General features: G+C 36.4%; 1 protein-coding gene across 2 annotated transcripts in view; it reads left to right on the plus strand.

The window, feature by feature from the left end:
• Positions 1-20,728, plus strand: part of PDLIM5 (PDZ and LIM domain 5) — a 210,841-nt gene extending 190,113 nt beyond the window's left edge. For both annotated transcript variants that reach the window (XM_068542458.1, XM_068542459.1), the window contains 5 exons: positions 351-525; positions 10,135-10,315; positions 12,760-12,880; positions 15,646-15,761; positions 17,186-20,728. In XM_068542458.1, coding sequence (XP_068398559.1) covers positions 351-525; positions 10,135-10,315; positions 12,760-12,880; positions 15,646-15,761; positions 17,186-17,275 — 683 coding nt within the window. In that variant the 3' untranslated portion in view covers positions 17,276-20,728. The remainder of the gene's footprint in view (positions 1-350; positions 526-10,134; positions 10,316-12,759; positions 12,881-15,645; positions 15,762-17,185) is intronic.
• Positions 20,729-27,488: the final 6,760 nt, after the last annotated feature.

A 27,488-nucleotide genomic window follows, 5' to 3' on the forward strand; every position in this document is an offset into this window, starting at 1 on the left:
AAATCTACTGAATGGTTAGCACAGATGTCTGGATGACTAGAAATATTTCAACATCAGTATTCAACATTAACCATATCTCCTCTTGGAAGCAGAGGTGACTCTGCTTTTCCTACAAAACCCTCTGCATTCATCTGTCATAACTCTTTCACTGGGTTGTAATCCTTGAATTTTTCTTTTTTAACTCTGTGGTCTCAGACCAGTGTTTGGTCCGTAACCTCTCCATAAGTGTGAGTGAATGAGTAAAGAAGTGAGTGGATAGATTATTTTTTAAAGTAATGTTTTTATTTGATTATTAGGAAAAGTTTCTATTTGGCTTGTTGTCATTCTGATTCTTCTGTTTTAACTCCTAGCACCTTCTACCGGAAGAGTCGCGAGCAGTGGCACGTACACAGGAGCGGTGGCATCAGCCAACTCGGCCGAAAGGCAGCCCCAGCCCAGGGATGAGGACACTTTGGTGCAAAGGGCCGAGCACATTCCCGCAGGGAAGCGAACGCCGATGTGTGCCCACTGCAACCAGGTCATCAGGTTGGTTATTTGATTTTAAATTTTTCTTGAAAGGACTTAATACCAATATGGATTTTTTTTTTAATATTCTAAAAGATTAGAAATTTTATTAGTGAAAATATTCTTGCTGTATTTCTATATAATAGTATTGAAGTAGACACATATGAATATATATACTTTTGTTAGACTCTATTTTAATAAAAAGTAATTCTGGGCTCTGTGAAAATAAAACTAAAAATACCAATTTAGTCAGTTATTAATTCCTATCAGAACTAAGGGAAAATAATGATTAATGTGGCTTTTCAGAGAATAATAAAATATTAAGACTCAAAGGGACCCCGAAGAACTTCATTATTTCACAAATTATAAAAGTGAGGACTTTCATTTAGATGAAAAATAACTAATGATGTAAAATAAAGAACTTTGAGTCCTTGAGAAAAGAAGATTGGCTTTTCAAATACTTAAGCTCTAAAAGATATCATTACCTTCGGATCTATTCATAAATGCTTTATATTTTAGATTAGGTCATAATCTGCTTCTTTAAAATATTTTTTATCCCAGTGTATTTTATTGTTTCTTTAATTCCGATAAGCAGAAAAGGCTAAAAGTAAGCTCTTAAGTGAGTGTATTACACTGGCACTCATAAACCTCAGCCTTTCTGAACACGTGGCTTTTAAAATGTTATGAGGTTTAGGTGTGAATGTTAATGCAGGGATCCCACCACAGGACCCTGTTGCCTCTGTGAGTTGTCTTGTTGGCAGTAACAGATGATTACTTGAAATGACGGCTCAAGCTCTCTCCTCGTTTTTAATTTACCCTGTTTTGTAATAGTTGAAACAACAGCGCCTCTAAAGCTGAAAAAGGTTAAGACTTACTTGCATTTTCCCCTCCTCTCTTACATAATTATTGCTTAGGATAATGTTTCTAGTTACTACTTAAAATGGAGCCCAGGGAGTCTCAATATCTTATTTAAGAACCAAATATAAATATTCTTCTCCTTAGTTCACTATTAAATAATAAATGTGTCAAGAACACAGCACAGAGTACATGATTTTTTAAAAAATAGCTTTTGCCTTTTAAAGGTAGTCTGTGTTCATTGTGACATTTCCAAAATATAGAAAAACAGAAAGCAAAAATAAAAGTTCATACATAATTCCACATCCCAAGGTAACCACTACTAGTATTTTAGTTCACACTTTTAAAACACACACACATAAGGACAGATGTTGTTTTACAGAAATGGAATCATGATATTTTGTAAGCTGTTATTTTTCCCTGAGTTTGTGTTTTCCGCAGCGAGCACCTGCTGTATAAGTACTAGCCAGCAGCCATGGCAGGAGTAATAATGGTTATGGGGAGAAGGGGAAAATCAGTAGAGGCTTCCAAAGTCGAGCACAGCGTCCGACACACAAAAGGCATTCGGTGAATGTTTGACCTGCACAGATCATACGTGACTCTAGACCCACTCATCCTTCAGGTCATAGTATCAATTTGGTTAGAGACATTTTTTAAAAAGTACTACTCTAGGGTCTTAACAGAAATATTTAAACTATTATAGAATCTAGTGTGGGACTGCTTTGTCTCAATAAATAAAGCAATGTTTTTAATTACTCACTCTATATAGGGTTATGTTTTTAAGGTTAATGTTAATAAAAATAAGTTTTGACTTGTAACATTGTTTCTGTAAGTTACGGTACTTTGGTTACGGAGACTGGTATGTGGGGATACTATAGTCTGGAGAAAAACACCCTTTGTGGAGACAGCAGTCACTGCTGTTTGTGTCCTGTTGTAATAAGCAAGTGATTACTGGATGGATTAACAAAATGTCAAACCGTATCAGTTTCTGACTCTTGTTGTCTGATTACAAAATTCTGTGGTATCCCTACTATCACCACTGCCAGCACATCTGAAAAACTTAGTATGGAGAATATATGAAGATCAAAATAGAAATTACATTCCCCACCCCTAACTGCCATGGTTTCAGTTTTTAATGCTAGCCTAGGATATAATTTTAATGCACAGTCTTCTGCCAAGTAAAATAAATGTTATGTTAAAAACATGAATGGCCACCACTTATTGCCCCCTCATCTGTTAAATTTTATACTACTCTGGATTATCTCAGCACTTGTTATCAGTTAAGCATTAGAGCTTCATTTACTGGGGAAGTTAACAGGAACAGGTATTAGCTCATGTCAAGATCCTATAACAGTAATTAACATAGCACATTTGCTTGGTGCTCAAATGCTAAAGCAGCTTGAATAGATTGTGGTCAGTTCAGAGAGCTAGTCAAAGCATAATTCTAGTTCTTGGCCTCGGTGTCAGTATCACTTACCAAAGCAAGGAGGCGTTAGGTCAAGTGACATTCTCTTGGACACCTGTTTTAAAAACAAGCTGCAGTTGTAGGCTTGATACTTTCAATATAGAATATTGTAACCTGGCAGAGCCTGAGAAGTTTAAGATTATTTTATAATTTATATTATTGTTTTGTTTTCCACAGTGTAGTTTACATTATTTGTTTATAATTTATATTGTTTCATATTTATTTTCTAAATGTTTCAAATTTTCAAAAATATTTTTAAGTAAAGGCAAACTAAGGCAAATTTTATGTTTTATTTTATTTTTTAGAAAAGTTCATTGTTTTTGGAAAATCTCAGAAACCTGGATCACTGAATGTTAGTACTGAACTGATTATCTCTTATTGAACATATTTTTAGCTTAAAACTCCATAGATCATTTTATTTTCATCTAATGTTTATAATTCTTTGGTTTATTTGAATCTTGAAAAGATTATGGATGTTTTGCCTAAATTGTATTATTTAGGCAATACTTTGATTAGTTAGTTGCCTTTTACAGATGGATAGAATGTTACATTTTAGGAAATTCTACTGAAGCTCTGATTAAATTGCTCTAGAACATTTCCAATCCGTTTATGATAGAAGTACCATTTCTTCGACTCATACTCATGAACAGACTGACTGTTTGGCTGATATAATAGGGAAACAGAAGATCAGGCTACTAATATAGCCAAAGCCATATTTAGTTTCTCTGGTAGAATGGGCTTATGAAAACACTAGCTTATTTCTGAACTGTTAACATCTAGTGGCATTAAAATCCACTTGTATTACATGAAGTTAAATGGACCATTCACATTTAGCTTCTTAGCATTTTGGTGAAAGAAGTAAGGGATTCATGGTGCTTGATTTCTTCTTTGATATGAAATGCTTAAAAAAAAAAAAAAATAGCCACAATTGTATTATCCTGTCTTTGCCTACAGTCCAGCACCGGAACAATCACATTCAGACAACTCATTGTTTATTCCAGTGACAGAGAAAATTTTAACATTATTGATTTATTTCCTGCTCACTTATTTTCAAACTTTTCTCATAAGGAGGGCCATCTCAGTTACTCCAGGAAGAAGCCAGCAGAGTTTTTTGCCTGTCTCACCATCCAGTTCTATCTCTGAGCACTCCATTATTAATAGGTTTTATTTATTTTCCCTTCTGGTTAAGATTTTACTTGAAAATAAAAGGCTTCTTGGCTTAATGTGTTAGTCCTTCCATTTAAAGAAACAACCAGAGACATAGACCAAGATTTATGAGCAAGGCATAGACCAAGATTTCAGATCTACTGTAGTGAAAAATTGGAAAGAACAAAATGTTCAGCATCTATATGATGTAATATTATGGTGCCATTAAGATGCTGTTTTTGGATAATAATTGTTTAATGTATTCTTAGCATATGCCAAATACTGTGTTAAGAATTTTAACTGAATTCTCATTAAATTCTTATAACCTTGTAAGACAGTTATTATAATTGCCTAATTTCACAGATGAGAAAACTGAGGCACAGAAAAGTTACATATTCACTGAAGTTACCTAGATAGTAAATGTAAAACCTGCATTTGAGCTCAGATCTTACTGTAAATTATATTCATGCTTTTAACTTCCACTACTTAGGAAAAAGTTATAGTATTAAGATTAAAAAAAAGAACTATAGAACTCTAAATAAAATATGATTCTAACTTTGTGTAAAGAAAATACATACCAAGATATATAAATATATAATATATATAAATATTGTGACTGTATATACATGTAATCATATATACTACTATATTAAATCAGGAAAAAAAACAGCTTAAGCAGACCTGTCATAACTTGAGTGTGGCAAGGTACTCTTCTTCTTCATGTTAGAGTGGGAAAGTGAGAAAGGAGAAAGTAATAGATAGGCTGAACAGTTACAGGTTCTTTCCTCTCCACCAAATGACTTTGTACCCCATACATGCATTCCTAGACTCATAGAGATGACCGAGGGGATGAGAGGTTTACTTTTCCAGTTTCTCGTCTAACTGTAGACGAGTCTATAGGATGACTATATTTCTGTTTCTCGTAGAAATATAGCCATCCTATAAGCAGTGCTCATTGAGTATTTTAGGTGCCACCTCCTTTAAATACCAGTGATACAGAAATCAAAGACATACTTACTCCCTTCCCTTAAGGAAGTTACTGTTATAGACTGAATTGTGTCCCCCCAAAATTCATATGTTGAAATCCTAACCCCCAATATCTCACTCTGACTTTATCTGGAGGTAGGGTCCTTAAGAGGTAAAATGAGGTCATTAGGGTGGGCTCTAATCCAGTATGACTGGTGTCCTTTTAAGAAGAGATTAGGACACACACACATACAGAGGGAAGACCAGGTGAAGGTGACCATCTACAAGCCAAAGAGAGAGGCCTTAGAAGAGTTTAACCCTGGCAGCATCTTGGTCTTAGACTTCTAACCTCCAAAACTGTGAAAAAGTTAATTCCTGTTGTTTAAGCCATCCCATCTGTGGCACTTTGTTAAGGCGGTTCTAGCAAATTAATACTGTTACACTCTGGTAAAAAATACAGACAAGCAAATCAACAGCCATATCAATGTGGTAAGTCTAATAAAGATACCTCCAGAATCCTGTTGGTGCAAAGAGGAGATATGGGGATTATCTAGCTTCAACAACCAATTACTTTTATTTGAAAGAAATTGCAAGCAATAAAGTTCAATAGTCTACTCATAAAATGATACTTTTATACAACAAATATCCATCGAAAACTATAAAGTATTAGCTAATGCTAAGGTGGGTAATCATATTGCAATACATAAATGTATCAAACCAACACATGGTGCACCTTACATTTACACAGTGTTATATGTCAATTACATCTCAATTTTTTTTAATATATTAAAAAAAGAAAACTTAAGTGCAAGTTGCCAAACTAGCACCATAGTATATAAATAAGAGGCAGTCCCTGATTTCATGTATTTTATCATCTGATAAGGAAGCCAGAGTCCTGACATAGATAACCATAATGCAGTAATATAAATGTCATGAGCAGTACGTAGTACCCTTACGGTAATATAAGTAATATATATGTACTGCCCTTATAGCCATAGTAAGGAGTCCTGAATCATGGTACTGAGCAAAAGTCATGAGATATCTATAGGGCTCTAAATTGTCATAGTTGTAAAGTTCAAAAGTTAATCTTGCCTCAGGAAAATCTTTAATAATGGGAATTCATTTTGGTGATTTCAATGCTTATATACATATGGATCTGGTATAATATGTCACATCTTCTGCTTGAGTGATCCCTGTAGCCAACTATCAGATTCCATATTTATTTTTGAGCATGTGAGTTATTTTTTATGTGGCTTTGTTTTTAACTTTTGTTAATTAACTTTTGATTTTTTTTAACTTTCTTTTTTTGTTTTTAACTTCTTTTGATGCAGTTCACTTTTGGTTAAATAAAAAATTTTAATCTGTAGTGGCTGGGCCCTGGAGGATTCCAGCTGTCCAGTTCATGATCCACGTCATATCAGAGAAGTTGGCTAACTCCTCTGATGTTTTCTCCATCTATTTATAGAGTTAAGTTCTATCAGTGAGGGTTACTGTTAAGAATTAAGTAACAAAGGGAAGCAAGAAGTAAGCCTTTGGATCAACAGTGCTGTATGTTACCTTTGAAAGTTAAGAGAGTAAATCCTAAGAGTTCTCATCAACCAGGAAAAATTTTCTTTCTATTTCTTTAATTTTGTATCTGTATGAGAATGGTTCAATAAACCTATTGTGGTAATCAAAAAAATAAAAAGAAGAAGAAGAAGTAAGCATTTGATTTTCAACCTAAATCCCTATTAGTTATGCCCGTTGAAATTTGCACTTCTTTTCACCTTTCTAACTAAGCTGTTCTTTTTCTCTGAATTATTCCCTTAGCATCCTTCCCTACCTTTCCTTCCATTACTAATAATTTTTTTGGGGGGCATCAATCTCACAGAAGATGAACAGGGTGAAAAGTTCCACGCCATAGCTCGTCTCTCTCAGCCAATCCGTGCGTGCTTCAGCTCTCTCCCCTTCCTTCACTTGTCAGCCAGCAGGGATTTAGGGAGGTTCATGGGTGCAGAGGACTCGGAGAAGGAGCTGAGTACTTCATTCCACTGTGCAGTTATTCAAGCCTGCTGTTCCAGTTCCCAGACGGAAACCTGATCCTACCTGGGACAAGAAGAACGTATCCTGTTAATCCTGTGTTAATGAATTTGTTAGATTAGTCTCTGCTGACACGGACAAGACAGGACTCTGTTATATGTGAGATTTTATTGTTTATACATAACTTCCGTGGCATTGATGGGGAAGGTGCTCTCTCAGCTCAGCCGAGGGGTATCTGCACAGAGCCTGTTTATGTAAGAAAGGAGGTCTGGCAGGAGCAGAGGTCACTGTCGGCTCACTGTTTAAAGGTGCAGAGGGAGTTTCTTTACTGTCGTTAAGATTGTTCACTATTCAAATTTGATAAAGAAACTTAAGTAAATACCTTAAAATACCCTTTCAGTGGGTTATTTATTTATTTATAGTGGACTCTATCCCAGAAAGCTATCGAAAAGACTTTTTAAGAATATATGAAATATAAGAAAACCTTCTAAATTACAAAAGGGAGCAAAAGAAGAATGAAAATCATGGATGGGACTATTAAAAATGAAGACTGGAGAAAAATTTGTCATTGTGTCTGGACAGTAGTGACATTATATACTTACCCATGGTTAGACTGAATTTGGCTGTAAGCCTTCTAGCAGCTGACAAAAAAAAAGAAAATTAATTTTGCAAATTACTGTTCAGTGAGATTAAAAAAAAAAAATCTCTTGCTCAGAAAAAGCAAAACCGTTCTTGTTACAAAAACCTGAAAGGAACTTCTCGCAGGAATCTGTGTAAAAATGGCCATGTGTGATCTCACAAACAGCACTCTCGACAGCAGCTTCCAGGAAGAGCAGGGGTGGATTTCGTGGAGCTGTTGCCTTTCAGAAGTGTCAGCGCAGACTGACGGTGTCGCACTTGGCACCCATCATTAAAGGAGTTCTCCTGTGGGACGGGCCAGGCCCCGTCTGCTCCGATTCACGGAACAGGGCTCTCCGAGGTGATCTCAACACATATTTTATTAGAAAGTCTAGAAAAATGCAGTCAGCTGTTCTTAAAAGTCTTTGTTTTTTTTCCTCAGATGAAGTTTGTTAAATATTTGGTAGCACTGATGGCATGTTTCAAGAGGAAAACTCTTTCTTCCAAGTGCATACTAACACGCTTTAACAGAAAGTGGAAATGGGGATTGAATTGACTTCTTCTGCAAACTGAAGAGTCAATAAGGATACTGGCCGCAGGGGCTATCCGCCCTTCTGGTTGAGCTGAAGATGTGCCCTGATAGATTCACCCTAGTAAATAGTTTAGAATCTGCTTTAATGTCCAGGCAGATCATAGCATGAAACCCTAAAGTTCCATCATACTCTGTGTATGGTCACAGTAAATTTAGCCTGGCAGATTTTTCAGGCATACATAATGGGATACCTACCTGGTGGAAAAGCTAAGTGCACTCCTAAAACTTTGTCTGGCTTTGAGCATTGTGACTCTGGCTTATCTTTGAAGGTAAACTACTTGCCGGGTATATACTGAGAAAATGAAATGAAGTCTTGAGTAGAACTTTTGTTTATAAACCAGTTACAAGTTGAGGGACAGCCTACCAAAAGCAACATATTTGGTTACAGAATAAGTGATCTGTAGCCCTTTTTTTTTCCTGGCAGGAATTAGTTAACAAAGGCATTCCTTGTTAGTGGGAACAAAAATGGTACCCTAAAGTTTAAAAATAATAATAATAATAAACTACTTTTCTCAAATGTTAAGAGAGTTGCATGCACTAGCTTATACAAAATGGCATCATATTAGTAATAAGAAACAAGTTAACAAAAAGTAGGTAGAAAATACCCTCTTATCCCCACAGAACACATTTTAATCATTCATCAAGGACCTTTCTACTTACCTGACTCTTGCAGAATTAGGTGCTGGTTCTGAGAAAACAACAGTGTATTTGCAAAGAATTTCCCAACGGAAGATATTTACTGAATACCAAGGTTTCTGTTATTGTCAAAGGCTAAAAAATGTTTCGACTTTGTGATGCTCGTTACTGTGACTTTTCCCACTAGTCAGATATCCTATGCTTCCTAAGAATTAGTTACCCTGTGGTTACTCAGTGATGATAATTGATGGTAGTGTGATCAGAGACAGAATATCATTTGACTAGAGCAGTGTAATAGAAATCAGGAAATTCAGCTTCTGGCCTTCATTCAATCCGCGATTTTACGATACATGTCATACCTTGTGAACATTCCGTATCTCAGCTTCTCCATCTGTTAAACTGAGTTCATAATAACTGCCCTGGTCTGTCTCACAGGAATGTTGCATGGACAAATTAGATAAGTGTAAAAGTGCCTTGGAGGTAAAGCCACTCTGTGAATAAAAATTAGTGTGATGTAGCTACTGAAAAGTATGTCGCAGAGGCTAGAAAGGTTAATCTCCGCAGGCTTCATGACTAGATAAAGCTTCATAATGGATTCCTGTCAAGCAAACCAAACCCATCTTATCAGTTCATGGCTGTATAGTATTTAATGGAAAAAAATCACTTTACAAACATTTGGTACCTTGATACAAATGTGCATTAAAAATCAGTCATGCTTGAATTAAATAAAACCTTTCTAAGTAGCTTCAAAGCATCTCTAATACCCAGTTGATAATTTCTGTAGTCATTTTGGAGGGGGAGGATTTGGTGTGTTTCACAAAGTTGAGAAATAAGTATAAGAAACAATGTATGGGGAAGAGAAATTGACTAGAATGTTTTTTCCGGTAATAGTTGTTACTGTTTTTAAGACGCTGACATTACCAGATTGAGCTTTTTTTCCTTTTGTTTATTTTATGGAAATTTCAAACTCTCATTTCTGCCTAGCCCATATATTTTTTTCCTGGTTACTTCATTTTCTGTCACAGTTAATATTCTCAGTCGTAATCATGAGGCACTCACTCATTGCAGCTCAGAAAACCTAACTGCCAAATCCCTTGAATACAGAAAACCAGGGGGCAGAGATGACCTTTCTTGAAGGAATCCCTTCAGGGCTTATTCCTCTCTCCTGTTCTTTTCACTTCAATGCGCAGAGTTCCTAGGTAAATTTCCAGCACCCTTGAGAAGGAGAATTGAGCAAGTATTTAATTGTTTGGACATTGCGAACAAGAGGTCCTCTTCAGGCTAACTAGAAACCTTTATTCCTTAGCCAACTTGATCTCTTTTCTTTTGGCAGGGGACCATTCCTAGTGGCACTGGGGAAATCTTGGCACCCAGAAGAATTTAACTGTGCTCACTGCAAAAACACGATGGCCTACATTGGATTTGTAGAGGAACAGGGAGCCCTGTATTGTGAGCTCTGCTATGAGAAATTCTTTGCTCCTGAATGTGGCCGATGCCAGAGGAAGATCCTCGGAGTAAGTATTGGAAACCTTTTCACTCTGAGTGAGTTTTAAAGCAGAACAGTTTTTTGGTATGAAACCCTTCTGTCTTTTTTACTTTCTATTTTCTTCTTGCTTGATCCCCTCTCTGCTTTCATCACTATTTATTTTTGTAAGACAAAACTAAATAGACCTCTGTAGAAGTATATCAGACTCATGGGGTTAAGTTGTCTTTGGTTTTGTCTTACTGAGTGCTGGCTTGTCTGGTGAAAGTCTAGCCACTGTGGGGAAAAAATAATTTACTGTGGGTGTGCTACCTCAACAGGACCCTGTTTGCTCAGGAATGAAGAGGTCGCACAGGACCACACACATCTGAGTTCTTAGAATTGACACCTTCACTGTTTTAAATTAAATTCCATCGCTTTTATAAGAGCGGCACTTACCCATTTGTCAGGGTTCAAGCTCAGGGCACAGATCTCATGAAATATATAAAACACGAGGCTTATAAATGATATATTTTTCTTGAACGCATATAATGTTTAAAAATATAACCTCAGTTTTATGAGAGTATACATGTGATAGAAAAATAAGCAAGTCACACCTTTTTTTTTTTTTAACAAAAAGGGAGTAATTTAGGATTCAGATACATAATAAATAATGATGAATTAATGAATTTCCTGCTCTGGGATACCCAATTTGCAGTTGTGAAGTAAGGGTAAGGCATTTCCTATGGGTGACCAGGAGTTGACATTTTACTTTAGAAGCAGCCAAGGTGCCTGGACTCATATGAAACTCATACAACTCATGCAAAATTTGGAAATTACATTGCTGAGTTCTAATATGCTCAATATGAAAATATAATAATGAAACTGTAATTCATACCAATTGAGAGAAAAGCTAGTATGAATTATTGAGTAACCTTAATTTTAGAATACATCTTTTTAAATGGGTCTAAAACTTTGAAGACACTTTAAAATTATAAATATACTCCTGGAATATTTCTATATTATTAATTTGTACAATATATGAAGAGGAAAAGAGGAGAATGATTCAGGCTGTGCCTTTTGAAATGACAAATAATTAATAAGTAGAATACATTAATACTGTTTTAGTATATAAATGTATTCCATGAGTTCTAAAATGATTAATAAAGTCAAGTAAGAGTCTTAGCACCAAATGAGGTTCTAGGAAATGGAAATTTTAAACTCATTGCTTCAGACATGGGCCAGAACTCCACTAAAGGGACAGATATTCTGGATTGTGTTTTAGTTTGATAACCTATTAAAGAAGGGATAGTAATCTGTCTCAAGGATAGAAAGTTGAATAGATACTAGAAGCCTTGGGAAATGATTTGGTTGAATGTCCACTTGTACATGTTCATGGTGATCTCTTTGGATATAAATAACTGCCGTTTCTTCCCATAGCCCTTCGGTAGTGAAATATGGCATTTTCTATGGCAAATAACTTATCTATATCATTTTCTTTTTTTTTTTTTTTTTTTTTTTGTCTTTTATTTTGACAATATTTTTTATTTGAAAAGAAAATATTTCACTCTACAACAATTAGAAAATACAAAACATGTAAAGAATAAAATTAAAATGGTCTATATATTTACCAGTCCCAGATAACCTTAGGATGTGTTTTCTTCCAGTTTGCTCCTTATGAGTAATTCATTTACAAAATTGTAACCATACTTTATGTATAGCCTCCTCCTTTTTGTGATAAATGTTGTGGAAAGAGTAAATTCCTGTATTGTTAACTATTCTTCAAAAATGATTTTTAATGACTCCATCTCGTTCTGTCAACTCAAAGAAACAATTCCTTGCAAAACCAACTCCCCAGAACTTCTTTTACTAATTAAAATCTGGCCCAAGTCTTTGATACTTGGTATATGTAACCACAGGACTATTGCTGACTAGAATCCATGCTTTATGGTTCAAATTTTAGACACTCATATGGATGTGTGCTTAGTACAGTCATAGCTGATTTCCAAGATCCTAAACACGTGTTAAACATGATTGGGTTACACTGATTAAGTTGTTGCTTCCATTGTGCGATACAGTGTAGGCTTGTTTTAGTTTTTAAGTGTTTTGCCATTCCTCCATGACATTTTCAAGATAATACTGTGAAATCTTTACAAGTTAATGTTTCCTGACACCCTTTCAGGGAAAGCAGAATGTAGTGTAGCAAACACTTATGAAATGCTTACTTGGATTCACCACATTTATAATGTTTAAGTAACACTAATCATTCTCTAAGTAAGTTTATTGATGTGTATTTGTGAAAATGCATATTTTATATGATGCATCAGTTTAGATGATTTGTGAGTCTGTCCTTCAATATCTCTAGTTCATTAGATGAGAAGCTTAGGCAAAGACAAAGCATGTGTGTCTACTTTGGCTCAGTTTAAAAGGACTGTATTGGTACAGCTAGTAGAATAATCATCATCTTTCTTTACATCCATTTCCTTTCTATAACAGGAAGTCATCAATGCTTTGAAACAAACTTGGCATGTTTCCTGTTTTGTGTGTGTGGCCTGTGGAAAACCTATTCGTAATAATGTTTTTCACTTGGAGGACGGTGAGCCCTACTGTGAGACTGGTAAGATCCTAAAGCCCAGAGTTTCTTAAGTTTTGAATGAAGACAAAGCATTATCCCTTATAGTGCTATAAAGCTGAAAGGAAATATTGGGCAAAATAGTTTTGCTGGATGTTCTGGGAGCACTTAATGTTACTTTGAATATATAGCAAAAGAACTATGTAAGATTTGTACGTGACTTGGTCAGAACATATTCCCAGCTTCATTAAGAGAAATGACCATGTAAGCAATTTAGAAAACTATTATTCTTGAATCCCAAATAACTTCTGGATATAAATCCTACCAAATCGTGTCGCTTAAAGCCACCTCTTACACTCCACTAGTGAACTTTTAGTGGTTATAAAAATGAGAAATATTCAACTTTTGAATATAGTAGTGATATGCTCTTGAAGACCACTGCTTGGACAACAAATTGGAAATCCTTTGTTACTTTTACTGAATGGGAGGGTAATTGTGGTTTGGACTGCTCCCTTGGTTAAGATTATTATTTTTTTTTTATAAATTTATTTATTTATTTAATTTTGGCTGTGTTGGGTGTTCGTTTCTGTGCGAGGGCTTTCTCTAGTTGCGGCAAATGGGGGCCACTCTTCTTCGCGGTGCGCGGGCCTCTCACTATCGCGGCCTCTCTTGTTGCGGAGCACAGGCTCCAGACGCGCAGGCTCAGTAGTTGTGGCGCACGGGCCTAGTTGCTCCGCGGCATGCGGGATCCTCCCAGACCGGGGCTCGAACCCGTGTCCCCTGCATCGGCAGGCAGATTCTTAACCACTGCGCCACCAGGGAAGCCCCAAGATTATTTTTTTAAAAACAGGCTCTAAAGACCAGTCTACGACATTTATCCTATTACCTAAACTCTGAACACTTCCTTTTCCTTCCCAAAGGCTATAAGTGAGCTTTCTTAGCACTTATTTATTAACATTATCCTTACTTAGATGTTACTACTCCACATACATGTTTCAAAAAATAAAATATTTTTCCTTTATTATGCCTCCACTCAGTACCCCTGCATTGCCACTATGGGGTTTTATTGTTGTTCTACCTTGCAATTCAAAGGGTGGTGCTGGACAAAGGGAATAGTCCATGGTAGTCAAGTTAAAGAAGCAGTCAGCTTCTAATTTGAGGCTGGTCAACATGACTTGACCCTTCTTTGCCCAGTCTAATTAGTAAATTGTAACAGTTCTACCCCCAGTGGATATGGAATTCATTCATTTCTCTCACCTCCACTGTCCCCACTAAATCCAGTTCACCCTCATTCTTGGCCTGGGCATTATAATTGCCAGCCAGAATGGTTTATCTTCTTCCCCCCCACCCTCAGATAGCTACGGTAATACTTGCGTGAATGTGAATCAGCTTGTGCTTGACACCCTTATGGCTTCCACTAGAGTAAAAACTATACTCCTCCCTAGGGCCAGCTTTGCCAACCTCATCTCCTCCACCTGATTTTCTGTCACTGGATTCTAACCATACCCGGCCCCTTGGTTGTTTCTGAACCTGCTGGATACTTCTGGCCTCAGGGCTTTTGTACTTGCTATTTCTTCTGACTGGAATGTCCTTCCCCAGCTTTTCTGAGGTGATTTCTCCCCCCCTTTTTTTCAAGTCACAGCACAACTGTTTTCTCCTCAGGGAAGCCTTTCCTAACCCCCTCTAGAGTGTAGTATTATACACCTCTCCCAATCATTCTTTATCGCATCACTCTTTTCTTTCCTTTATGGTCTTTGTCACTATCTGAAGTTGTTTATCATCATTTATTTTTAAAATATAATAAATGACGACATCCTGCTCCCAGTGAGACTGTAAACCCCATGAGGTGAACAACCCCATCTGTCTTCTGCCCTATGCCCCCAGCCAGTGCCTAGAACAGCGCCTGGCTCACGGTGGGACTCTGTGGGTGCGTGTTGAACAGCTGGCACTGAGCAGTATTGGGGATTGCTGGAAAGGTGACTCACGCCGCGGGTGGTAGCCTACTTTCTGCTCCAGCCCAGGTGGGATTGGAAGTGTCCAAAGTCACAGAGTGAACCATGAGTGAACACACATAGTAAGAGCAGCTGCAGAAAAGGAAAGAAAATTGCCAGTAAGTTCTAATGTAGTGATAATACCAGAGACATCTTGTCAAAACTGCTTTCTTCAGAAGGAAGATATTAATATTTTATGACTCTAATCTGTGTCAAGTAAGAGGTGTTCTCTGGCTAAGGATTTTCTGCATGAAGTCATAAAATGGAAAAGAAAATATGGCAAAAGAAATAGTGGCTAATATTGTTGCGATACAGTCCAGCCAGAAACTCAGTCACAGCATTCATTCATGGAGGTTCCCTGTGACTTGTTTTTCTTCCTTACCAAGTCAGATGTGCTATGAAATTTGCTAATATCAGGTATTTCTTCTTCATTTATGTTCATTGGTCTTACTGTTACTAGTCACTGGACGTTCTCATATTTTATTGAAACAATCATGTCTGTTGATAACTTATCAGAGAACAGTGCTCTTCTTCATGCATATCTGGGCACTCAGGAAGTTGGACAGAACTGAGGAGTATTATATGGAAAAATATAATAGAGGATGTTAAGCTGCGTATATAACGTTTACCAAGGGTAACCTGAAATATGCTACGCATGTATCTCAAGTCAAATTTTATGACATCTGAAAATTTTCCAGTTACTAGTAACTTTATCTTCATCTCATTTAATTCCCATTTTGCTGCTCTTTTCTAAAACCTATCATTCTAAAGCTTTGTCATGTTTAAATTGTGTCTACCCCTACCCCTGCCCCAATACAGATTATTATGCCCTCTTTGGCACTATATGCCATGGATGTGAGTTTCCCATAGAAGCTGGTGACATGTTCCTGGAAGCTCTGGCCTACACCTGGCACGACACTTGCTTTGTATGCTCAGTAAGTAAACTCTTGTTTCCGAATTGAAGGAGCATGGTATGGCCAGTTCTAGCCTAAGCACTAAATGGCAATAACAGTTTTTATATCTTTCAGTACTTCAAACCTAGAAATATTTTTACAGTGATTTTGAAAATTGTTTATTAAAATTTTCAGTACTTTTTGAAATTGTTTGGCACAGAATATGATGTTTACCCCTTTAGAGAAAATCCTATTTTTGATACATTTTTGTTTATAAGGAGAAGCTATATATTTCTTAAAAAAATAAGAGCCTTTTACTTTTTTTAAACTAGGTTTTATTGGAGTGTTTTTAGTAATTTATGAAAACATAGGTACTTCTTAAAATAGAAGTAAAATGTTATAAAAATCTATTACTGACTTAACACTGAAAGTAAACTGTATGTTGATCCATTTCCTTCCTTAGTAATAGTCTATGAATGTTCTTTTCTTTTTGAGACTATAATAAACTTGTAGTAACATATTTACCTCTTTCATTTGATATTTTAAAATTTTTGGTTTTATTTTTAATGATGAGTATAGATTCAGAGATTAACATGAACCTAAGATATATATTTTTTAAATTTAGAAGTAAATATCTAATAAAGTATTCTGTTCAGATGTTTGTTTTTTAAAATTATATTTAATATTTCTAATAGTTTTTAATACCCATTGTAGGAAGGGGAAAAAGTCTTGTTAATTGAAGTCAATTTCCTCAAACATTACCATTGAACCCTGTCTTGTTTACCTCATCCATCTCTTAGATTTCATAAAATCTATAAGAAGCAACAACTTTTAGCAGATTTGCCGCCTCCTATTCTCTGGTAGATCTGCTCGGGAGCATTAAAATTAACAAAGACAGTAGGAAAAATAAGAAGACATAAGTGTGAATAGTTAACTTATGACATAACTTCCAGCAGCCAGATATTGACTAGGGTTTTCATTTTAAGAAACAAAGAAATGAATTAAAAAGAACTGTCAGGTATTCTGCGACTGTATATTTAGGGGCTTGGGAATATGTGGCAAAGCAACTGTGCTGGGTTTTTTGGGTTGCTTCTCTGAATGCTTTGTTTCTCTACAACAGGAGGCAGATTTAAAACATTGACTAGACTCTGAGAATAGAAATTATATTTAACGTGACCTATTTATGTGTTAATTTTTTCACTAGGGCCAAGTAGTCATTCCCAATAGAGAAAAATAATGATCAGTGAGTTTAAATAAATTAGAATGCATTCCAGGAAAAAAGTCATTCTTCATTGCTTTTGAAAGATTCCATGGAATACAATAGTAATCGTGAAATGTTAGGGGGTCTAACACAACCAACTAAAGTGCTTTGTCATGTTATCCATTGGGTAAAAAAAATCATTTTCCCCTTGTTAGGCGTACTTGATAAAATAATGATATTCTCTCAAATAATGCTTCTTTTTCAGGTATGTTGTGAAAGTTTGGAAGGTCAGACCTTTTTCTCCAAGAAGGACAAGCCACTTTGCAAGAAACATGCTCACTCTGTGAATTTTTGAAAGTCAACAGTCCAGGGGAAGAGAAGAAATTTGAAGAGAAAGAGGAGAATTTAAATCACCGATTAAGTTTTAGATTTAATATTTATATGGAGTTTTGAAAAATAATAGTGGCCCTGAAGGGATAAATTCCAAGCTTTGAAAACCAAGTCTCTGAGGAAATATCTGGCTTCATAAAGTAAAGAGACAGTTTGGTGTTTATTATTACTTTTTTTCCTGCATTTTCTGCCCATAAAATAACTTTTATAAAAACCAGTTTCCTGGTTGACTGTTAAATTCATCTTAGAATAAATCAGTGAAGAATTAAATTTTAGAATAAAAACCTTCAACCTCTATGCTGAAATAATTATACCTTCTTTCCTTACTAGGTAGTTGTGAGTAAATCTATAAAAGGCAATAAAAATGCCTTACACTTAATTAATAAGTGAAGCATTGTGTTTTTAAAAAAAAATAGTGTTTATCTCTAAAACAGTAAATAGGAGTTTAAACAATTTTATCAGTAGTAGGTGTCAGGGTTTTTTAAACTGTATACTTTTTTTTTTTTTTGTCTTTACAGTTGATCATTCCAGTAGGAAAGGCCAATGAGATTTTGATCAAAATGTGTCATGCCCAAAAGAGATGTTATATTTTTCTCTGATCCCCTCCACCCCATAAAAGCTACCATATAGCTTATAAACTTTAAATTTTTGCCTTTTATTAAAATATGACCATTTCTATTCATTGTGTATGTTTCACCACCTATATTAGTCAAACTATTTTTTTTCCCTTCCCTATGCTGAGGTAAAGAGCTTGTTGAATAACTTTGGACTCTGAAAGTTTTCTCTGTCTTTAAAGAGAATAAATAGAAAAGAATGCGGTTGGGAATTATGGTAAATCAGAGGATTAGATCAGAAAATTTTTAAAATTCCCCCTTTTTGGACAATGAATCAATTAGATCAGTTTCAGAGTTATACTACTGACTGATGAAGGTTTGAAATTTCTCTTTACAGAATAATTTTTTTCTTTAGTTCTACATTGGAAAAATAAAAGATTGGCTTGAGGATGTGATAAAAATTTAGATTTTTTTTTCTTTTGGTAGTTCTTTCTCAATAATAAACGAACCACTTCCAAATGTAATCATGAAGTTTGGGATTCACAGAGGTTTGATAGTATAGAGAGGAATGTGATTAATTATTCAGACCAGCCTTTCTTTGTTTTTTTCATTTTAGGGAAAAAATTATGTAGATACCACAGGAAGACAGAGAAGCAATTGTGGTAAAATTGTGGATCCTATTGATATTTGAGAAAAGAGATTATGGCATTTGATAGTTTTTTTTTTTTCTTTGTTACCAAAATGGACAAAAGCCCATGATCACATTGAGTTATCATTTAAGTTTGTTTGGGGAAGGGTGCTTTTATAGTTGAGACTGAGCCCCAAGCCCTGCCTGTCCCATCAGTCACTTGCGACTTCACTTCCATTGTGTGCATGTTTGTTAGAGAGGGGGGCGGTTTATGCTATAATATTTGTTTAACCTCCCTAAGAACTTTTCAAGGTATCTGTCCTGAAAGCTGCTAATTTATTGTCTAGCAGACTTATATGCAGATAATAATTAACTGGGGATAAAAGAATGAGAAGGGTGACACAAAGTAGCAAACTAAATGGTTCACCAATAGCAACCCCAAACTACTTCCTCACCCTGCATCTGTAGGGAGGCAGGACGTTTTCTGTTGTTTGTTTTCTAAAAGCTGGAACTGAATTGTGCGTTATTTCCCATTGCTGCTGAAACCACCTGTAGAAGACATGCCGGCTCTGTGCATTGTCACGTTACCTTAGTGTCAGTCCTTTGCTTTACACAACATAAAGTAAGTTGGTGGTTTTGTTTTGGTGTGGTAGAGATTTGTTGTTGTTGTTGTTGTTATTTAGTTTTGCCTTTACAGATTATATGCCAAGATAGTATTTGATAAGTCAGTGGCATTGGAATGGCATTTGGGTATTTCCTTCAAAGAATTTTATTTGATCTGGATTTCTTATAAAGTTATCTTACATTAAGCATTTCATTTTTATTACACTTTTCTTTCTGCATATTATTCATGGAGCATAATGTTGCATTTCTCTAAATTTTATCCCTAAAAGGATAACGTCGCTTCCTAACTTAACATTTTGTCTTTGTGCTTTGTCCTTCTCTTCTGTGGCAAAGCCTTCTTCTGTCTATTCCTAAAACAGTTAATCCTGTGAAATAAATATTGATTATAATGCAGAAGAATCTCTGTATTTTACAGTGGGGAATGCCATATTTAATACACCAGCATTAATCTTTTAATAACTGGCAGAGAGCACTTTAATCTTCTGGTGAGCTCCCTGAATATTTATTTTTCTGATTATAAATATTCCATGTCAGTAGCATTTTTTTAATTATTACCTCTTTATTGTAGAGCATTACTTTTAGTCTCTCTAGATGTATATTTTGGAATGTTGTGCTTAGGATAATACAGATTAAGATCACAGTACATGACTCTAAAGCATCCCCTGCTTGAATTCCCCAGTTTCCAGATGTTAGTGATCGGTTCAAATGTACAGCATTTCTACAGGGACGGAATGTTGCTCACTGAAGTAGCAGCCTAAAAATAATGCCCTCTGCATATGCTTGTAGCATTCGTATTTCCTATTGATTCAGATACAGTTAGAGTCTAAAACTAAAACCTGATCATTTGGTCACTGTATGAAGACAAGTAGAAATAAGAGTTTAATCTTCAAAATATTAGTTCAGCATTATGTTTAAAAATCATCTATACAAAAAGGCATTCGTGGTACCATTTTCAAGGACCACTTTTATAGAAAATAATTCCTCTTCCCTGTTCAAGTGTGAATCTAGAGTTATATTAACATTTTTGTGATATTTGGAGTTTAGTCATTCCTATTGAAAGGAGAAGCTTTTCAGACATAAGGGAAGGGAAAACACACTGAATAATTTTACACAAATTTAATGTGGCTTCATTTTGTCCCCCATCACCCCCCCAAATGTTTTAAGGTTTTGGGTTTGGATTTTCAATGTGTCATTTGCCTTATGTGTTAACCTCTATCTGCTGTTTCTTTACATTTTGCAATTTGTATATGTCTGTGCTGTTTTGCTTTTGGATACATTTTCTAATTAAAAACCACATGAGAAATATAATCAGTATAGTAATACCTTAATGTGCACACACTTAGTAAATAAATGGCTACAGTGATGTAGACAGGCTTTCCTGGTTTTTCTTTTTGGGTGGCAAGTGGTTTCCATTAAGACATGGGAAAAAAATCATGTCCACAGGATAGGCTGAGATGTGATAATTCTCAGGAGAATTCCTCTTTTATGGTATTTGCCTATCAAAATGTCCCAGAAACAATATGTTTGAAAATACTGTCACTTTTATTCTATTTTATTCCATATTTATGCTCTGCATGTGGCATGTGCACAATAAATGGTTGTGAATAGATAAGTAAGCTCTAATTGTCTTTCTTTTAAAAATATTTATTGCTGAAATCATTTATTGGAGTAACCTGTCCTATCAAGCATTATATTGTACCATATATCATATTCAAACATCATCAGTCGTCATCTGCATTTTCATGTCTTTCATTGACCAGGGTACGTTACTTCATTTTTAACTCATCCTGATCTCATTAGCTAACTTTTCTGTAACTAGGTAGGCTCACCTATTCCTTGTTTGTTCATTGCTTTCAGATTTTTTTCCAACTGTGTAAATTTGAGAGGAATGTTTCTGTTGCAGGCTGTATATTGGAATAAAAGACAAATTCAAGTGTATTTGCTCACAGTATATGAAACTCCAGAAGCCAAACTTATAGGAACATCAAGTCTGCATCTGACATTTTAATAGCTGCTGTTTGGTTTCTATCAATCACGTCATTGCACATTAAAATGCACCGACAAAATAAGAGAGCTGTCATTTCTTCGTTAAGAAACAGTAATCCAGTACAAGATTTATAGGCTTAAGACTCAACAGTGTGTGTTCACAATAAATCCCCATTCAGTGTTCAAACCAGAACAAGCCTCCCTGTCATTCAATGTTTCTGGTCAAAATGTCCCCCATGTAAGATTATCAAAGGTTTTCTTACAGAACTACATATAAAATCTTTTTTGCCAGCACAAGCTTAATTTAGGTTGGTGGTTTCCGTTTCTGAGTCCTCTCAGACAAGATCTTGGTTATATCAGAAACACATAGGACCTGATGTATTATTAGCAGGCCTGGTGTTAATTAGGGAGAATTACCAGAAATAGTTTGCTTCGTGGGAATTTATTACAGAATCACACTTGACTGATGGCAGGATAGGAGTTGCTGAGAGAGAGCAGCTCCTACTCATAACCACTCGTTAATAAGGTGCCAAAATTCCACAGAGGAGGTTTCATCCCCAGTGTGGGAGCCACCCAGGGAAAGTGGTTCCTTTGCAGTATTTAAAATTTTAAAGAGGAAAGGGGCTAGGACGCATGGCTACTCAACAGAAATCTCAGACTGATACGGTTTTGTGTTGTATTTATGAATGAGAGCATTTAACTCAGGAAACACCAAGTCGCAGAAGTTTGTGAAAGAATCCCTTTCCCTCCAAAAGTCAAAGTAGCCTGTATGTTTATCATACTAAGCAGATACGGATAGTATTTGGTGGCAAGTGTCTGATCCCCTCAACTGTTCATGTTATGAAGAATAGATTGTCTGTGGTATTATATTACTGAACTTTTTAGTCCATGATTTAGAAGCTGACTTGAGTAGGTAGCAAGATTGCATCAGTGATTAATAGGAAAGGCGTGGCTTCCACACCTTAAACACAGAGCTGGGGAAAAGCAAGGTGTGTTTAGTGATTGGCACTCATGGCAAAACACTGGAGGAGCCCTATTAAATGAAAGTTTGCCAAGAAGGAATTTTTTTTCCTGTGTCTGTAACTATGTTAATCATATACAAGAAAGCTTGGAACCGTTGCTTAGTGTAAAAGAAGAAAACATTTCCATGTGAGAAAAGCACTGATCACTGACTTCGGGAAAAAATAAAACAATTGCGAATTCACAGAGAGTATCATTTGTCAATTTCTCCTGCGCTCCCAAGGAAAATGACTTCTGTGCTAGCTCCATGAATTGATTGACATGGTCTCTAATGTGTCCATGTTCCAAAGGACAAAGTTTCTGTTTAATAATTGGGTTCAAATTAGTTTTTCAGCTTCATGTTCTAAATTGTCACATTTGCTAAGTTCAAATATACTTGTTTTTTTTAATTTTCTTCTTTCCTTTTCCCTTTTTTCCTTTTGCTTGTAAAGCACACAAAGCTGGTGCTATTCTGTGCACTTACTCAAAAATAATGTTGTTTGTTTAAGGTATTTTAGTAGTCTGTAGTATTCTTTAGAGGTGTCTTTTGATTTTTTTTTTTTCCCCTAGTGTATCACTGATATGCCAAACTGTTCCCTTGGAAAGTAGGAAAGTAAACTGAACTCCAATGACTTCTACCAATATTAATTTTTGCATAAATAGAAGTTTTTGCTTAGGTAACCTCCTGTTGGTGTCATCTGAACCTGGAAGTTTTCTCTACCCTGTTTGCTTGAGAACATTGACAATCCCAAGCCTCCTTAGTTGAATGAAATGAAGAGCAGAAGAATCCATGGTGCTTTTCAAGTATGAAATTTGAAATATAAGTTAAAGTAATTATGGCTTTATCAACTGAAACTTACCATTTATTCTGCTCTGTTTATTATGCTACTGCTTACTAATTTTTCTGGTACTATTATAAATGCTTCAAATAAAAATGAACTTCATAAGCAAGATGAGAGGCACTGAAGTGAACCCAGTACTTATGCCTGAAAAGAGACAAATCAACGCTGTGAATCTATTATAGTTTTCTTATGCCTGAATCAGGGAGTTGTAGATGATCTTTAACAATGTATCAACATAATATAGATGTTCAGAGTATAAATTAGAGCTTGCAAGGGAAATGTGTTTGATTAGTCCTGGTGGATCAGCCTAAATCCCATCGGGAGTCAGATATTACACAGTAACTTAACAGGAGAAGTTTAATGCAAAGAATTACTAAGCTATGATAGGAAAATAACTATGAAAATATAAAGAGAACTCTAAAGGGTAACCTTGGGCTGAGAGAGAGGACCCAAGGAAGGACAACTTTAGAAGGAGGTCCCCTTCCCATGGCCGGAGGTCAGACCTTGTTGAAAAAAGTGTGGTTGCAGCTCACGATGACACAGAAGTTCTCTGGACCAGAGCTGGTCCTCAGTTGCCCAGAACTAGGAAACAGCCCTCCGAATACAGGTAAGCTAAGACCGGTAGGTAGGTGTGCAGAGGGCATCGGGGTACTGCTGGGGGCACGAGGCCTGGAACAGGCAGTATCCACGTCGAGGGGGATTTGGCAAGGTGGTCACCAGGCCCAGGCCAGGGACGTGAGGTCATTGAGGGACCGTGCACGCTGGACACACAGCTGAGGCAGAGCTCCAGCAGACGTTCCCACACACCTGCACCGTGACTGAACCCTGCCGCTGGAGCAAGACAAAGCCAAATGCAGCACCCGGAGCCGGGAGGAGAAGCCCCTGAGTTCTGCACTGTTCCTTCAGCTTCCTTGGCTGACAGCTGGCAGAGCCTAACACTGTGCTCTCTGTACAGGAGAAATGGTTGAAGAGTCTGGTACAGCATCACGGAGCAGGTACTGAAGGGTGAGTTTGGAACTGAAAATCAGTAAGTTGTTAATTGGCATGTCTGGGTGCAAAATAAAACTTCAGATTCTCAGCTAAATTGAAACCTCCATTATCCAGAACATCAACGCCTATTCTTGGTGAAGTGGAAAGTAGAACAAGAAATTCTTCTAACTTCTCTCTTTATTGTCAAAATTCTCTGATAATTAGTATACCTTCAATATGCAAAGTAAACATAATGTAGCACTGATTGTTTTTTTCAAGAGCTACCATCTAAACATACCGTATAATTGAACAGTTCTGAATATTTCAGAGATTTAGTTGGATATATCCTAAGATAGAACCAAAAGGTTCTTTAATGAGTTTATTCAATTGTACTAATGCTTTCCTATGGTTAAAATGAGTAAAACATTCTTAAATGAAAGTTTGTGTTAGTTAATTGGAATTTCAGTTAATAGAAGTTTTTCTGTATAAACCTAAACCCCTATCAAATAGAAAAAATGGATTATTTTCATATTAGTAATAGAAAGCAAAGAGACTAATAATTTCCCCTTCACAATAAATCATGAAAGATCACGTCCAGTGGATCTATAACAATAACTTATATTTGTTGTATAGTCATTGTAACTTGTGTGGCATACTATCTCATCTCTCACACTAGGGTACACTAATACACTCTAAGGTTCTAATAAATGGAGAGTCAAGTATTTTTAACCCACGTATTAGAGATGAGAAAATGAAGACTCAGAGAAATGATTCTCTAACAACATAGTTATTAACTGGCAAATCTGAGACTTAGACTTTTTAAAAGATTAGAGAGAAAATTTAGTATTTCATTCACATTCCCTTAGACTTCCTCTTATTAATAAGGGAGAATTCCCATATATTCAGTTAGTAAAGGACAGTTTTAGGAATTTCTTAATTTTGATAGAATGTGTAAAACTTAAAGCTGTATCTATCTGACTTGTACAGTTGGCCTGCCACACAGATGTCAATATTTGGGAGGTTTGCAGATGGACCATCTGTTCTTCAAGGGTATTTGTGATGCAGTAGCCCCCTCTGCAATGCACCATTTGCTGTTCTTTGTGTTGCTTCATTTCAAAGAAGCATAGGAATAACGAGAGTAAGTTATGTTAGTTTAAAGTGGAGATAACACCCAATGTGATACCAAACAAATGAGAAAGCTGTAGGAAATGCAATTTCCATTACTTCCACACTCAGAGGTCAATAATAACCTATTTATAACATGTTGGAAAACAGGTCAGGGTGGTTGACACCCAGTTCATTGTTACCTTTGCAGTGTAATGAAGTTAGCTCCAGGCCCTGAGTGAAGAGTGGAAGGTGGAAAAGGTGAGAGCTCGGTGAGAAACTGCATATACATCCAATTATGCTGACAAGGTTGCCTAATATTCTTTTTTTACTCAATTGAAATAAAATCTCTCTGCTGTTTGGTAGTGGCAGGCACCACTGCTAAGTCCACTGAAGCATAGCTGGAAAATCCAGCTGCCCTCACATCTGTGTTACATGACCTTTCAATCATCAGCAAATACTTCTGCCACTAGGAATGGAAGTCTGGGTAGGATATGGCTATGGGACTTGCTAAGCTATCACTATGGAAAACATATTGAAACAAAATTCACGCACGCCATGTACTGTGCCCAGAAATTAGAGACTCGTCTTGGTGGTGTTAAGGTTTTGACCTCTCAAGAGTGCTCACACCTGCTTCTTACATTAAAGTTGTTAATCCTTTGTTCACAAAATGAGACATACTATGAAATATGTGAACGGACTTCTCTGGCTTAAGTCTTAAGTGTTCAGGCTCTTAAACTGGTTCAAGCTAAAATAACACTGATGAAATCGTGTCTTTTAGACTTCTAATGATTACATTTATTACATGCAGAATCCTGTGTGATTTGACTTCACTCTCAGCTGCTTTGAGAGCCCTGACTAGGTTACAGAGCTTGCTTGAGCTCCAGGTTGTGACAAAATGTTCTGAAAATAAAAAAGAGGGAAAAAATTACTGTAGAATCTCTTGAAATGATTGTAATGAAGTTCACGCCTACGCTAATAAATTTCTCTCTCACGCTAATCTGATGGGGAACCAAGGGAATAGGTTCAAGAACACAGTTCAGTTTATCTCAAGACCAACTTTAGCTGTTGTCAAAGTAGAGCGGTTATACTGAATGCAGTGGTTGTATGTAAGTATTTGAGTCAAGCGTTTAAAGAGAGGGAACTTTGTTTAGGAGGAATACAGGCACCGGCGTTTGATAAGCCTCTCTGAGTTGAATCTTGATGACACCCAGGTTGAACTTATTTATAGGGTTGCCACAGGCAGGCTAATAATTTGGATCACCCCCAAGTCAACGGTGTTGCTTTATTTATATTTTTATTCAACACTTATGTAAAGGGAAGGCTGCGCACTTTGTTGCAGGTAAAGGGGTAGGTGGAGGGTCCCTGGAAGCGGAGATCAACTTCCTAACATGCTCCGACCCAGTTAGCTCTGCCCTGTGCTTGTCCATCCCCCTCAGCAAAGAAGCCCTCGGCCAGGATTAGCAGTGTTGCTCCAAAGTCTCCCTTAGGACTCTCAATCCCTGACTCTGTGCTGCTTATTAGAGTATCCCATTCAACCCCATGAAGTTGTCTCCCCAGGAATCACCCTAATGAATTACAATTTTCTCCATGAGATGTTTACTGTTTCCAGTGATGTTTAGAGCTTCTCATGCATGGGCACCCTGGGCAATTGACCAGCAGACCAACTTCTTTGGTGTTCCCTCCCTGAGGAACCTTCTGACCTTGGAAAAGCTACAGAATTTGGTTGAGTCTGTGCTTTTTTTTTTTTTTTTTAACTAGTGTGTCCCTTCACCATCTTGGAGGATAATTCTCCAATATCTAAGTGAGCTGTCGAGACACAAATAAGACAGTACCTGTGAACATACCAGAGCTATAATCTAGTCAGCCTTTTTTCTAGGAGACAATAAGAGACATTACTCAAAAAACAGGTTCAAATTGTTAGTCCTTTGTTCAGAAAATGAGACATATTATGTAATATCTGAATGGACTGCTATAGCTTAAATCTTAAATGATCCCAAATAAATTTGGGAATTGCCATCAACTATCTCAGAGATTCACAATGCACATTTAAACTGAGTAATCTTACCATGAAAAAGAAGAATAACAGTTTTAACTATGCATTTCTTAAATATATTTAAAAACATCTATGTATTCTACATGATACAATTTGGGAAAGACTAGCTCATGTTTTTTCTTTTAGCATGAATACCTTTAGTCGTGCCTGCCTTGACGTTTTAAACCAGTGGTTCTCAAACTTTGGTGTGAGTCAGAATCTTCTGGAGGCCTTGACAAAACTAGATTTTTTGAGCCTCACCCCCAGTTTCTGATTTAGTAGGTCTGGAGCAGGTGAAAATCTGCATTTCTACCAAGTTCCCAGGTGAGGCTGATACTGGTGGTCTGAAGACCACTCTTTGGGAAGCACCTGTTATAAATCTAGACCCTTGCTTCTCACTTTAATATGCAAATAACCTGAGGATCTTGTTAAAGGGC

Source organism: Eschrichtius robustus, chromosome 4, assembly GCF_028021215.1.
Source record: "Eschrichtius robustus isolate mEscRob2 chromosome 4, mEscRob2.pri, whole genome shotgun sequence".
In the NCBI taxonomy this organism is placed as follows: domain Eukaryota; kingdom Metazoa; phylum Chordata; class Mammalia; order Artiodactyla; family Eschrichtiidae; genus Eschrichtius; species Eschrichtius robustus.